Source organism: Caloenas nicobarica, chromosome 8, assembly GCF_036013445.1.
Source record: "Caloenas nicobarica isolate bCalNic1 chromosome 8, bCalNic1.hap1, whole genome shotgun sequence".
Taxonomy (NCBI): domain Eukaryota; kingdom Metazoa; phylum Chordata; class Aves; order Columbiformes; family Columbidae; genus Caloenas; species Caloenas nicobarica.
In genome coordinates, this window is record NC_088252.1 from 27,664,232 (window position 1) to 27,679,422 (window position 15,191).

The window sequence follows — 15,191 nt, forward strand, 5'->3', positions numbered from 1 at the left end:
ATATTAACCCGTTTTTGAAATGAGAATGAGAAAGTCTATTGAAACACCCAGCAATAGCCCTTAAAGAAAAGACATGTCAAAAAACCTCCCAAAACCAGCCAAACAAAAACACCAAACAAAAAACCCCCACGCAACACAAATACCCAAGAGAAAGGAACAAAACCACCCAAAAGCCCCATGCCTGCGGCAATAACAGAGAGATGGGTAATACCATGTATGTTCTTCATAGTTACACCTCCCTCCGAAACCTCTCCAGATAATTTTAACAGAATTCTGTGTTGAACTACTGTTTACTGCCATATTTACCAACTCTTCTATAAACATCTCCAGACAAGTGTGCATATCCACTAGAATTCAGTTGGACCACTGCAGTCCGGAAGCAGAACCCAGCCCGTAAACTCCGTATTTTAGGAAAGCTGTACCATACCAACAGCTTTTCCGGCTGCTGGGGACAGAAGCCGTTAAGGCAGTCCCATCACCACGGTACCTGCTGGCCTTGTCCTCCTCCCACAGCTGTCACAATCCCGTTTTCCCTACCAAAAAGTGCATTTCAGAATCCAAAAATCTGGTTTCCCATTTTCCTCTCGATGCCCAACCTGAATTGACGAAGCGTGCAATGGAAGTCTGAAGCGCAAACACGGCAGCGAGATGTAACGCAGGGCTGTGCACAGAAAGGCAGGCAAGAGCAGGATGAACGCTCTGTCCTACCACAAATATAATCAGGGATAATGGAACAAAGGGCAGATGTTCCCAAATGCTCCACAACCAAAAAAGCAAAGTGAAGGAAATCAATGTGCTGAAATCCCTCAGAAAGGAAAGGCGAGGAGGACATGTTGAGTAGGCGAGTTGAGCTGACATGGCAAAGTTAGAACATTAACTGAAGTCCATTGCAGGATGCTCAACAGTACACAGAATTTAGGAACAAAAAATATAAAGTTTCAACAAGACATTAAGTTCACAGTTACCATCATGTCACATGCAAAATGCCAACCTAGAGGCAACAGCAGAAGAGTCACCTGCAACCACAACATGTCAGGATTAGAGAAGCAGGCAGCTGAAGGAGATGAAGAGCGACAGAAGAACAAGAATCTAAATCCCTCTCCACGAAAGAAAAATGCATCAACCCATCGGTGGAGGGAACTCGGGGAAACTTTGCCTTTGGATCCTCAAAGATACACTTCCCCAGCAACTCCACTTATTTCTCAGGGGAAAGCAGAAGTCATGCTTGTTTTAAAAAAAAAAAAAAAAATATTTATGTATAAGTCTCAACAACCACCAAGGGCAATGACGTATCACTAAACAGCCAGGTAAGGAAAAATACAGGTGCGAGCTTCCATTTAAAGCTTTTATTTAAAAAGACCAAAAATTCACAAGTCTACAAGGGAAAAATAAACCAGCTTGGATCAACCATCCTCAGAGCCTATGGTGTTTGGTTCTCAAAAGGAGCACAGAAAGCACCAATAAAAATTCTAAATATCCCAGGTCAGCATACTGCTCCTCTTGGGCAGTGAGCTCAGCATAGTTCACAACCTGCTACTTAATTTTCCTAGAGTGTTCTTCAGAACTATTGACCAAACTAGCCCTGGCTTAGTCTTTCAGGAAGATAATCTTCATCTTTCAGGAACATGAAAGAAATCTCCACTGAAAAGTATCTTTAAAAAAAAAAAATCTTAAAACCATAAGTTCCAGAAGTTCTATGTAAATTAGTGCACGTAGAAAAATAATGGAGGTATAATGTAACATTATGATGATAAACTACCTTCTTTGCAGTCAGGCAATTAATTAGCCGAAGGCTCTTAGCATCTTGTGGCACACGAGGACTCCCTGAAATCAGCCAAGGAAACTCACCCACCCTCTGCACTTGAACTTCTACCTGTATGGCAGCAATTCCAGCTCCAGAAACCAGATGCTCTTGCCTTTTAAAGTGAGATTAGCTTAGTTTAGGCATAGTTTGTCCAATTACATAAGCGAGTCTTTATGTGTAACAAAAACCAGGAAAAATCTCTCTGCAGGAGTTACTGGGAACCAGCTGTTCAGCAACAAGCCCTTCACTGAAATTAGGGAAAAGCGTTAAATTTCATTATGAAATCTGAACATTTTTCCACTGAATGCCCAACTTCAGTTCTTGCATTTAACTCTTTTCACCATTTTTAGCTGCAACCTCCTAAAAATACATCAATTTTCACATTAACCAGGACTTACACGAGGTTTATTGCTAAGCCTGTGACCTGGTGTTAAATTCCAGGGTCAGCACTTTCTGAACTGTAACACTGAAATTACATAATCTGCTTTCCTCTGAAATATTTGCTTGGACCAAAACAAAAAAGTAATCTTTCTTCAATCTTTTCTGTAAGAAAAATGAAACAGACCATTTCCAAGATGGTAACCAAGCTGTCCAACTTGAGGAGCTGTATAACCCATCCCGACATCGGGGCTCATTTTACAGCGATTACCAAAACGAAGCTTTCACATTTCACACATCGTTGAAGAAGTCAAGTCTTTGCTATTAACTCGAGCTACTCACTGAGTATTTCAGACAGGAGGGTGTAGTACATAGCTCAGGGTTCAAATAAACAGCCAGATGATTCTTCATTGGTATCTATGTTAATTACCCACAGTGCAGAGGGGGAGCTTAAGCCAAGTATTTTAAAAATAGGATCTGGGCTTGCAGAAAAGCGCGGGGCGTCCTTCTGCTTTCGCTGCAGTAGCTGTCAGTACTGGAAACAAGGTTTTGTGTACTGGGAACTTCAGTGGGGCAAGATGCTATTTCAACACGCTTCTGTGTACCATTGTCGATAAACAGGAAGAATAATTATCTGGTAGCTGCAAAAAAAATAAAATTAAGAAATCATGCATCATAATAAGTCTGCTCCTCGACTTGTTTGGTTTGCCAGCCATTGATTCATTTCCATTTTCTTCATTAGATTTTTAATTACCATTGGTGAGACTTCATTTTTGAGAATAAGCACACATTTAGCATTTTAATCAGAGGTTGATTTGTTGGCTATTTGAAACAATAAGTTCTTAAAAGAAACATCTAATTGTTCTATTCTTAGTTACTAAAACCCCTCTACTTTGTTATTAATACCTGAGCGCCTAGTTTGGAGAGGTATTTATTCCTTAAACTAAAGTCATCGGGTTTTGGCTGTAATTTAGCCAAGACATCTTCATTTTGACGTCTGAGTCTCTCTTGTTCTTCTGCTCTGGAAAAGAAAATTGGTTTAAGGTATTTGCACTCTGGAGTGCAAACCCCAGCAACTTTATCTTGTGTATGCAGTTTTATTTTTAATAACTAGAATAAGCTTGTAATGTTTATAGATGGAGACTTGATATCAGATTAAACGAGACTAAGATGTGTATGGATTACTCTAATTCCGCGTAAAGAAAGAGAGAGGCTGTTTTCTGCCGTTTCCTTTTATTTAGATTCCAAGACTTTCATAGAAAGATAAACCTTTTGCTTTTCACAGATTACGACATGCCCAGTGAGCTTTTGTAACAACTTTTACTACCTCTTTATTAAACAAGCTTTCACTCCTTATAATAAAGATTACAATACAAAAAAGAATCAATCGTCAAAGCAAGCAAACAAAAGACTGCTCAGCAGCCTTCAGAATTAACAGCAGTCTCCTGCAAAGGAGGCAAGATTTGAGCAGAACCTTGTTGCTCATTTTCCACTTAAGTCTTGAAGAGTAACAGGACTGAACAGAGCTCTAAATACACTCAGTTTAAGACAGAGTTTTGCATTAAGACCATGACAAAGGCAGTAATAGGGACCCGTTTCTAAGCTCTGTAGGGCACCGAGCCTTATTACAGAACATAAAGTGCTGTTACGTTAAGAAATCTCCACCCCCAGCAAAACCATCACGCTGCACATAGAAGATACTTAATACTACGCTTTATCTTAAGCTGACCGCGTTTGTCTTGGATTGCAGAGTACCTGCTCCCGCGACAGAGCTTAAACGAGGTAAGACACACTGTAAACCCATTCTGTTCAAATTAAGAGATGATTTGGCACTAGTTAAAACTGTTTACAAAGCAGAAAATTCGGCCATTTCTTGGAAAACAAACTTAACATGCTGGAGGTTTTCCAAAGGACTCCTGTCCAGTGCTGACCACCCAACTAAAAACTAGAATTCTTCAAGTTGACATGATGCTGATCAAATGCTCCCCACTTCTGGATGGTATTTGCTATTCAAATTTCTTTTCTGCAAAAAATATTGTAATAAAAATTACTGAAAAACATTGTTCTAAGACACTGTACCCCACAGCACACGCTAATACAGAGCCAAATTCACAGGACATTCTAGGCGCGTTCCGCACCCCACGGCCAGGCAGAGCAAAGAGCAGCTCTGTTTGGACACCAAACTCCTTTGCTCCTGGGTATGAGGCTTTTTTGTTGTTGTTGTATTTAAAACTGGCTGTGACCTTTTGGCCCAAGGATGACACATCACAACTAAGCCATCGTGCTCACCATGTCTGGTGAGGTTTTGGTTTCCTTGAGCTTCCCTGATGTGTAACAAGCCCACAAATTTGGACAAGAGCCAAACCCACGTTACACCCCACCACAAGTCACCTGGCCAGACCTTGTTGACAAGTGTTTTTGTCTTTCTCAAGTCTAACTGAAGTATCACCACATGGACACTTACAAGCCTAGTTCTAGAGAAATCCATAAAATCCGTCTATAAGAAATGTTTCATTAACAAAATATTTATCTGGAACAAACTTATATATAAGCTGCGAGATGTAGAATATCTGCAGATGAAATGTAGTTACCTATTAAAAAAAAAGTAAAGAATTCCAACAACATTACAGGCAAATGAACTTAAAGATGTGAAGAGACTTGCTGAGCTGAATTAGGTCAGAATAGAAAGTATTTCAAAAGAAAAAAAAAAAAAAATCAGTGCTGTTCACAGACAAGTGGCTTGAATTCTACAGATGTTCTGGTGGAAGCTGGGACACGGCTGCACATTCACCTTCTTTCACGTGACAAATGTTGAGCTGTGACCAGAGTCACAAAATGCAATATACTCTGCCCTCTCCAGCAGTTCTGTCACATTCTCACCAAAACAAACTCAAATCAGAAAAGCAAAACCTCAGATTTCTTAGAGACTGAGTTGTACCCTTAAGCAAATTAAACACTTGCTTTAAATACATTAAAAGAATAATCAATAAATTAACTAAGACGTTATCCCCATTGACATTACATTCTCCAAGGCACTTTTTCAATCCTCACAGCACTAATTAGAACTAGGAGAAGGTAACACAATTTTTAGGTGCTGCAACACTACTAGAAGCATCATGTTCAACAAGGTCATCAAGACAAACTAAGCCACTCAAACCAAGGAAGAGTATTTTTAAAGTTGTTATGCTGAAAAGCATCACTGTACTTATTTCTGTAGAGAAGAAAGCAAGACATTCAAGTCTCCCGCAAAATTAAATTTGCTTACTTGGATGAAATTGTCAACATTTGCCTATTGGAGTAATTTCTGCCCTAAGCCCACCTCAAGTGTTCAGTTTCCTTTTAAAGGAAATGGATTCCACTTTACTGAAATAGCCCTGCCCCATTTTCTCTCTAAAAATGGAAACTTTCCATTGTAATCAATAACATTTATGACACAGATCTGACCACAAACTGAGTTTCACATTAGCGCTGCAATTTAGGTTCAAGCCACGATTTTCAGAGACAAGTTGAATTAAAAATTCTAAATAAAAGAGTAAGAGGAGCAAGTGGAAAGTGAAGGGGATGCGACTGGAGTGTAGTGTCTTCCAAAGAGAGATCCAGCTTTTAAGGACACTTAAAAATAATTGGTCCGTGCATTACCTGACATTAAACCCAGGTCAGGTTTGTGCTGACTGGGTCAGGTACCCACCATGTAAATAAAGCACTTTTTTAAACAAGCAATACAACATTTTTTAAACACATTTCGGTTCCACTCAGTTGGAAGGTCATTGAAGAAAAACAGCAAGAAAGAGTGCTAGGAAATGACACCTGGTTAATTGCTGCTTCCTCTAATTATTCACTCACAGGAGGCAGGAATATGAAATCCTGGTACCAACTGGTAAGAAAGAACAAACATTCAATACAAATGGCAGACCTACCGAAGAGACTGACTTCAGACAATCATCTACTTAATTAGTTCATGTTAAACATTTCATAAGGACACTGTTCTTTGTTGTTCTTTATACTTACTCGGTTGCAGCTACTTTTTGCAATTTTTCCCTTTTCTTTGCAGACCAGTTGAGATCGCCACCTGCAACAGAATATGCACTTTGAAACTTATCAAAATCGATCTTCTTCTATTATATCCTGGATATCGCACCTCACTACAGACATTCTCGGAGCACACGACAGATCAGTGGAGGAATTTTACGCACTACAGCAGCAGCGAAGATGATGTTACAAGGACCAGCCTCATGCAGAGATGCTCCTGGTATCAAAGCCACGAGCTACAGCACCTGCCACAAGACCCTACAACTCCACCTGAAGTTACCAGCTTGGTAACTTCAAGAATTACAATAAAAACAGATGTCAAGAGAAGCTGAAAACACCTACCGGTGAAGTGATTCACAAAGTACAGCATGACTACAGCTATTAGTGACACTAAAAAAAAAAAAAAAAAAGACGTTTTAGATGACAATAAATTTACAACAACAGAAGAACAGCTTGAACATACAACTAAGCAACAAGTAGGATTTTTCATGACAGTTGTAACTGAGTGGAGATTTTTGCCAGCAGCATCTCTTAATTACTTTTGAAAGCTCCACTGTGGTCCTAAGTAGCATGGTAACTCAGAAAAGATTTTAGTTTTAGTTATATTAATAACAGCCTTCATAAACAAAGCCTTGAAGAGTATCATTCGCCTACCCTTCTACTCTTCATTTTTTTTCAAAACACTGAAACTACTTCCACCAAATTGCTTCAAGAAAACCACAAAATGCTTCACTAGGCCTGAGTTACTTTCAACGTTGTCCCAAGTGAAACCTCTATCTAAGCATAAGAAAGGAGTTATTATTGTTTTACAGGAAATATTAAGAAAAAAGCCTAATAAAGCTTCCTGAAAGTACAGAATCCATTTTCAATGTTGTTAATACTTACAGCAAACACAAGCACAGAAGAAGACTTCAAGAAACAAGTATCCTCTTGTGTCCAGAATCATCCCAGCTGCTATGGCAATAATTGCCAGCCCCAGGTTCTGGATAGACTGCATGCTAACACGGAAACAAAGCATTACCGCTGAGCAGAAACTTATTTGGACAGAAAACACCGTTAGTGGCACTGAACAATGAGATGAACTTCTCCCCGTTTGTTATGACATACGACAGTGGCGACTCCGCATTTTTGCGGAAGTTTCTGTGCATCTACCACACACACACATCCTGAAACTACATAAGATTTCCCTCCAGATGGAACTTGGAGGAGTTATTAATCGTTAACGTGTTAGAACTGCTCCATATGCAGTGGTTCAATATTGGTATCAAGACACGGTCGCTGCAGAGCAGGACAGACAGACAGACATAAGTACTTACAAGCCGTACGCAGTTCCCAGCTGGTGTTCGGGGACAACAAAGGCCACCATGGGCCACAAGGCACAGGCCAGCAGCGAGTAGGCCACTCCGAGCAAACACTGGTGAAATAAATAAGAAACACAGAAAGAGATGCTAGATGAGATGCATTTTTGCTGTAAGGTTCTAACAAATTAACATGTTGGCTTTCCCTTTTCTCCCAAACGGGAAGAGTTAAAGTAACAGGTTTTGCAATCTGGTTCTAAATAAATATGCACATTTAGACAGAAAGATAATTTTATCCAGGAATGACCCACAAACTAAATCCTATTTAACTGGCATCAAGTAAAGAGCCTGACTTGAATATCCGGAGGCAAAGAAAAATACCTGAAAAACAAGGACCCCACTTTTAACCCGGATACGCTGGTGAGTGCTGTATTTAAGTGGGTAAACCTGAGGTTCAGATACAATTTCTCAGGGAATCTGCCCTAGGACAGGGAAATCAATACCAAAGATCTTACCACTATCCAATATAGCATGTCAGAGACAGTTTAAAATCACTGAAAGTGGCTGCAGACACCTCACGGTAGTTTTGCCTGTATTGTGCATTCTTTGCTTTTTCACCATCTTTAGTTTTAAACTCAGTTTCACATAGTATTATATATCCTTCTTAAAGCCACAGATATCAGAATAGGTTTTGAGGACTGCCTGAACACTCAGATAGCAGTGGCAAATTACGCAGAATAATTCATCATCAACTCCATTTCTTATCATATTTAGCTACGAGTCTCAGAGAATTAGTTACCATTGCTATCCACGGGTTCCAGAAGGTAAAAGCCAACATAATATGAGAAGCCAGTGTAGTTACGACAGCACATAAAACCCAGATGATATTCTTTCCAACTTTATCCACCAGGAGACCAAAGACTGGGGACATGGGTGCTGATATGATATACACAATACTACAAAAGAATAAAAATAAGAGAACTGAACACCAGCTAGCCATGGACAGCTTTGGCTGTTACACAATACTGGTGTCTCCAGATAAAACATATTCCCTTGTCACCAGTGAGGCAATAAGAAAAACTGCACACACACACAAAAAAATCCCAGACAACAGAATCCACAACTCAAAATTCCCAAAAGGTCTGAGGACATGAAAACATTCAATATCCAAGGAAATCATGACATACTCAGAGCTCTTTGAATCATATACCAGCAAGTGTTCTGTTGTTGTGGTTGGTGTTTTGTGGGGGTTTTTTGCCACATCACAAATTCATCTTTAAACTAGGAAAATTTAGCTCACTTAGTGCTGCTATTAACTATTTCTATCACTCGGAGGGAAATCACCAAATACCAAAATAACACCCTTCAGACAGAGCCTTTTCTTTCCAATTCTTCAATGTGAACATCTAAGGTATTTCTATTTAAAATATACCCACATGTCCCAATTATTCCTTGGGCCACATGAAGTCTGTGTCCACTTAAATACAAGTCACCACCTGCAAGAGTAGATCCCAAACTTCCTCCCACGTGGTGAGATACAGGCACCCCCAGAACACAGCAGCACATTTGGTAAATCAACCACAATATACCTGTTAATTGCTTACTCATGAAGTCAACCACAATATACCTGTTAATTGCGCTTGCTTCTTGAGATGAGAATCTGAATTTCTCGATAAAGAAAACTCTGAAGAAAAAAAAAAAAAATCAGAAAAATGCACAATTGCGTGACATGAAAGAAAAATTAAGCTAGACAAAGTAAAGACGTAGTTTACAGAAAAACATGAAATAGAGCTATTTACCTTTGTCATAAGCATCCTGTCACAGGGATCCCTGCACCTCTAGCCAAATTCAAAGGGAACAGCTAAATAAGTGAGAGACACTTACTTTCCAAGTCCAATGAAAGGAAAAACCGCTGCATAGTAGCAGACACAGATGACAAATATAAGCCACAAAGACAAGGAGAAGTCCTTCACATCCGTCAGCTTGATCACTTCACCTGGAGCGGGACAAGAAACAACACAGTTTCAGTCAGCGTAAGAAATCTGAAATTCAGCCACACCGAATAAACATCGAGATGACCACAGGACATATTCCTGTCACCATCTACTCTCTTGTTTAAAGTTCACACAGCGGAGTCAGTTAAGAACACATAAGCCCTAAATCAACAGCGCCAAAGCCAAGAACAAATCGTCTCTCCTACATTAAGCTGGATGTGCAAGTTCTCTGAAGCCTCTGAAAGTCTTTTGCAGCAGAATTAAACACAAACCACTATTTCAAGGAGATGGTTAATCAGCAAAGTTCATGTCTGAAGCCTCACGTTATACGCTCTTACTTGGGTCTCAAATTCAGTTTATTTTTAATTGGTCTAAACTCTCCCACACAGAAAACTCAACCCACCACACACCGATGGGGAAGAGCTGCAAGGTTTTGCACACCTATTAAAGGGAACGAGACCAATTCCAACAAAACAAAGTACCAGTGGCAATGGCACAGGTCAAATTGGTGTGAACTGGGAGGCTCTCCACATGCTCTATAAACGAAGCAGACAGTGCATCTGCCTGTAAACTGGTGTTTAAAACTGTAAAATTTCCTACTGATATAAAAATGAACTAACAATTATGATTAAAGCTGTAACTGTGAAAAAGATATTAAGCAGCAGCCACTGAATTACATAAAATGCAAACATGCACACAGTAACTGGAAGGGTCTGTTACGGATCGAAGAATGAAGCCCGGGGCAGGTTCAGCCACCCCACTCACCTGTCTTCCCCTGTTCTTTACAAAGGAGCTTCTCCGCTCTCCTGTCCAGGTAAGCGAGGATTAACGCGCAGCCCAGCGAGAAGAGACACGTTACACCGCCTGCAAGGAGGCAACACAACATTTAGTTGGTGACTCAAGTAGCAATTTGGCTTTTAAACACACTTAGTGTAGTGTATCTTTACCTATCTGATACAAACTAAGTTTAACACCAGCATCTCTTATGTACAGGAATCAACAGTTATACAACTCAAGGAGTAAGGTGTATTAAATAAAAAAGTGTAATAAATACTGAAGCCTGCCACATGAGACATCTGCCTTGAACTGGAGTACAAACATAGAGCTACATTTATTTTATTTAAAACATTACCACCACTCGGCAGAGCCAAGCTCCTTATTTGTACCTTGTAACCACAGAAATAAAACCTGAGCCTTGTTAACAACACCAGGGCCATAATTAATACCCACAGCTCTGAAGGAAGAGAACACAGATCCAGAGGGAGCTGAAATTTCACTGTTACACAGACAACCACAAACCAGCTTTGCCACGATGCCCTTCAGAAAATTTTTCAAGTCTGTCTCTTACTCAAAGCATGTTAAATGTTTCATCTCCATAAGATACAAACTTGAATTTGGCAGCCACAAAAATCACACGGCATATTATCAGATGCAGTAATCATACACTCTCCAGAAGAATATTAGCCATCAATACTAACACTATTTGAATTGCTTTTCCTAATCTCAAATATATTCGTCCTGCTTTCAAGTTAGTAAGAAATCATTAGCCTGTACGCATGCTGTTCAAATCGAGAAGCCTCAAACAGCAGGTGACATCAATTCAAAATATTACTGACCTATCATGAGAGTTAAGCCAAGAGTACTGGGACCAGTATAGCCCAGAAGATCTCGAACTCTCGAGTAAATCCATCCCATGATGTTCATGTTCACTGTGCTCCCCTAGGCAGAACAGACTCACGTGAAGAAGAATGTATTTCACAATTGTATTAATTCGAAAAGAACATTAGACAGACTGCTTACTGAACAGTGTTTAAAACTAACTAAGATGCTACACAGGGACCATAAACCACCAGCAACAATGATAAAATTATTCCCTGCTAGTTTGGTCAGTGTTTGTAATAAATTAACCATTGTGACAACACTATACCATCACTATCTGAAATTTTGTACAATTCTAACAGTGTTTAGATGGAGACATTAGAAATGCCACAAAATCCACATCATACACTGCATTAGCTCATAAACTGAGTTGAATTTAATACCACATGTTAGAGAAAACGGGATTCCCACCTGAGAGGCATCAGGAAAAAGCACTTCTATTTTTTCTTCCCCCCCTCCCCCCAGAGAACAGACTCACTCCCAAGGCTAACAACACACAATTAACTACAGTTCAGCTGAGATAAGGCAACTGCTAATTAGCAACAGCTTCAACATCAAACCAGACCCAGCCGTGACCAGCTCACACTCTTGTACCGAGGAAAATACCCTCCATGGTTGAAGGTATCACAGGATGCTGTGGAAGTTTGACAGGTTCTCAGAAATCTTATTAACCCTTTTCCCTGTGTATCTCTTGCCTATTTACCACACATTTTTAACACTTTAAACGTCATTTAAACTCTCCAGGGAGCATGAGAAATGCTGCGCACACCTTAAAAGTCCACGAATTAAAGCCATCCAGTTTCACACTTACGATTCTGGCCATGCTTAGCTGTAATCCAAACACAAGGTTTAACTCCTTGCCTTTAAACCAACTGACTGCGTACGTGTTTTGTGCCACCGCTAAGGACTCTCCGCCTATTCTAAAAAAAGAAGGAAGGCACGAAAGAAAACACCGTTAACTGCAACACGAAGCAATCCATCAGTTGCTGGCAGCATAGCAGAGAAATTTCTCTATGTGCAGGTAGATCTAATGCATATTTGCAAGGTGATTTGAAGACAATTCACAAGACAATTGCAGTGTTTTAAGAATAATTAAGAGTGCAAAGTATTTTAAGTAGCCTACAAGTGATTATAATTGCCCTCGGTCATTTACAGAAATTAAGTCAATAGGGAGAAGCTTCTCATTTCTCTTCTGCATTAAAGAACTGAGTGGTACGATCCCGACCTAAACAAAACCAAAAGCAGATACTTTACCTGGAATCTGAATTTAACTGAGTCATCTGCCCATCCCCCAATACAGTTGGTCAGATTTTCTAACATTTTTATGCTGTGGCACATTCACAATTTGACATTTGCCCTCATTTCTTGCCACCACAGGAGCCCTGTTCTCTTTGTTGTCGCTAAGAGTTCTTTTTACCCAGGAAAGTAAGAATTAAGAGAAAAGGAGGACTAACCGTTTTAACAGCTCACTGCATGTCTTTATTTGGGTAGCTTCATAATTCCTGAACTCAGTAAGACCTGCAAAGTCCTATCTTTTGTTTTCTAACTGTAAATTAGACTGGAAATCTGACTGAAGGTCTTGTACGTCTCAACTTCATAAATGCCCCCAAATCCAACAATTTTGTCTCTGAGTGGAAACACAGTAGCAGTTTTCTAGGACACAGAAGATGGTCCTTACCTCAGAGAGCACATGCTGTTCTCTTCTGGACTTACCCAAATATGAATCTGCCTGCGTCCATCAGCCAGAAAGCATTAAGTAGTGCTCCCAAAGCAAAAATCACCTGCCAGATAAATATTTAAGGAAAAAATGTAATTTTATCCTTGAAGTATGGAACTAAAACCCTCTCACAACAGAAAGAAAAGTATATTTCCCTTCCCAGACCCGCAGAAATACTTCATAGCTGCTGCTACTACTATACGTCCTACCCCCAGCTTTTCGCCTTTGCTCCCTCTATGCCTCATCCTGCTGGCAACACCCAACCTGCCCCCCCCAAACCGCACTCAGAAAACACCTTGAGACTCAAGCCGTTCTTCACCTTTATCCTCACACCCTGCCCCAACACACCTACATGGTAGCTTCACATCAGACAGATAAAACATTCGCTTCCTTCACATTCTTATTTCACTCATCCTTTGAGGTCCCCAGTTACCCCATCCGTTCCCAGTCACCCCATCCGTTCCAAGTTACTTCAACACAATTCAGGGTTCTCCCATTTCAGTTCTCTTTGCCTACTCCCATCTGAAATACACACAAAGCCAGAAGCCATTTGGCCTTTTTTCCCCACTCCACCCCTCGAAGAGATGTTTCAGACACATATCATCCTTCACCCTCTCAATTGCACTTACCTGCCCGACACAAACAAAGACACTAAATATTATAGTGCCCAACCTGTAAGAAAAATAAAACTACTTAATGCATAGCTAAAAGTTTTCTTCCTATAAAACACTATATTAGATTTAGAGGAAGGAAAATAGGGGAGGTTGAAATGCAATAAAAGTTCTCTGTACTACATGCCACAGCTTGACAGCTTCATTAAAAAAACATAGTACAGACACTGGTAGTTTTGAAGCCACTTTAATTAAACCATAAAGGAAAAGAAGCTCCATTATGCCAACAGAAATTCCTAGATCATATAAAAAAAAAATTGAACAAGTCATATTATTGACTATCATGTTTCACACACACTTTAACTCAACCATCCGCTGAGCATAAGTGATGGTAACACCACACTTACCGTATCCCAAACACTCTGTCGATCAGAAAACCTCCAAAGAAGCAAAGAACCACATTGGGCCAGGAATACCAAGCGTAGAGTGACATGAACTGAGCCGTGTTCACCTTCATATCCTACATAAAGGAGGGGGATATTAAAAAGAGCAATTACAGAATCACAGAATGTTAGGGACTGGAAGGGACCTTGAAAGCTCATCCAGTCCAATCCCCCCGCCAGAGCAGGAACACCCAGATGAGGTTACACAGGAAGGTGTCCAGCTGGGTTTTGAATGTCTGCAGAGAAGGAGACTCCACAACCTCCCTGGGCAGCCTGGGCCAGGCTCTGGCACCCTCACCAGGAAGAAGTTTCTTCTCATATTTAAGTGGAACCTCTTGTGTTCCAGTTTGTACCCACTGCCCCTTGTCCTATCACTGGTTGTCACCGAGAAGAGCCTGGCTCCATCCTCCTGACACTCACCCTTTATATATTTATAAACGTTAATGAGGTCACCCCTTAGTCTCCTCTTCTCCAAGCTCAAGAGCCCCAGCTCCTCAGCCTTTCCTCACACGGGAGATGCTCCACTCCCTTAACCATCTTTGTAGCCCTGCGCTGGACTCTCTCCAGCAGTCCCCTGTCCTTCTGGAACTGAGGGGCCCAGAACCGGACACAATATTCCAGGTAATCACAGCGTAAGCACCCAAGCATAAATGCTCAGCAACAGGGACAGTGCCCCAGGCAGCTACTCACCCGCTGAACCTGCGTCTGCAGAGCGGCCGGGTTGTCGTAGCAGAAGTAGCTGCCTGCAAGGAGAAGGAGTCACCTCAGCGCCGGGGCCTCGGCGCTCTGCCCGGCACCCCCACACCCCCCCGTCACCCACCGAAGCCCAGGAAGCACATGAAGCCGAGGACAAGGAGGCGGTGCGGCAGGCGCCGCGGGTCGCAGAGGGCGGGCAGGGCGCGGGGGGAGCCCGGGACAGCGCGGCCGCCGCCATCGCGGCCCAGCAGCGCCCGCTCCTCCTCCTCCTCCGCCATCGCGCCCGCCGTCACGTGACACCCCCCCCCGCTCACGTGAATGCGCCCGGCCCACAGTGCGCCGCGGCTGGTTGCTATGGCAACCGAGGCCGCCGTGGCAGTGCGGCCTAAAGCGCCTCAAAGCGGCCCCGTCTGCCTGAAGCGGGAAAGTCGCTCGCATGAAAACGTATAAAATCCCGAGCACCACTTACTACAACTAATGAGGCTTCTGAGTTAAAACAGTGAAAAAAACCCCACAACCAACTTAAAATCCCCCTGAAACATGCCCCTAAACTGACCTCACA

The 15,191-nt window shown here is 41.5% G+C and overlaps 1 protein-coding gene across 3 annotated transcripts; it reads right to left on the reverse strand.

The window, feature by feature from the left end:
* Positions 1 to 1,382: 1,382 nt before the first annotated feature.
* Positions 1,383 to 14,907, reverse strand: MFSD1 (major facilitator superfamily domain containing 1). Of its 3 annotated transcripts, XM_065640281.1 has the most exons (17): positions 14,754 to 14,907; positions 14,624 to 14,676; positions 13,898 to 14,010; positions 13,509 to 13,551; positions 12,876 to 12,943; positions 11,974 to 12,082; positions 11,120 to 11,222; positions 10,269 to 10,367; positions 9,394 to 9,505; positions 9,137 to 9,193; positions 8,309 to 8,465; positions 7,528 to 7,625; positions 7,097 to 7,209; positions 6,554 to 6,601; positions 6,191 to 6,251; positions 3,089 to 3,203; positions 1,383 to 2,823 (listed from the first exon to the last, which is right to left on the reverse strand). In XM_065640281.1, the coding sequence occupies exons 1-17, from the start codon at positions 14,905 to 14,907 to the stop codon at positions 2,764 to 2,766; spliced, it is 1,563 nt and encodes a 520-aa protein (XP_065496353.1). In that variant the 3' UTR covers positions 1,383 to 2,763. The 3 variants fall into 3 exon arrangements, with proteins under 3 accessions (XP_065496353.1, XP_065496354.1, XP_065496355.1); XM_065640282.1 differs by lacking the exons at positions 1,383 to 2,823; positions 3,089 to 3,203 and adding an exon at positions 3,489 to 4,205; XM_065640283.1 differs by lacking the exons at positions 1,383 to 2,823; positions 3,089 to 3,203 and having other exon boundaries at positions 6,187 to 6,251.
* Positions 14,908 to 15,191: the final 284 nt, after the last annotated feature.

Excerpts from the sequence above, each read along its gene's own strand:
- MFSD1 (XM_065640281.1), bottom strand. The coding sequence starts at position 14,907 with ATGGCGGAGGAGGAGGAGGAGCGGGCGCTGCTGGGCCGCGATGGCGGC. Across the intron at positions 10,368-11,119 it reads TGGCTTAACTCTCATGATAG|GCGGTGTAACGTGTCTCTTC; the intron begins GTCAGTAATATT and ends GCCTCCTTGCAG. Across the intron at positions 7,210-7,527 it reads CTGGGAACTGCGTACGGCTT|CATGCAGTCTATCCAGAACC; the intron begins GTAAGTACTTAT and ends TTTCCGTGTTAG.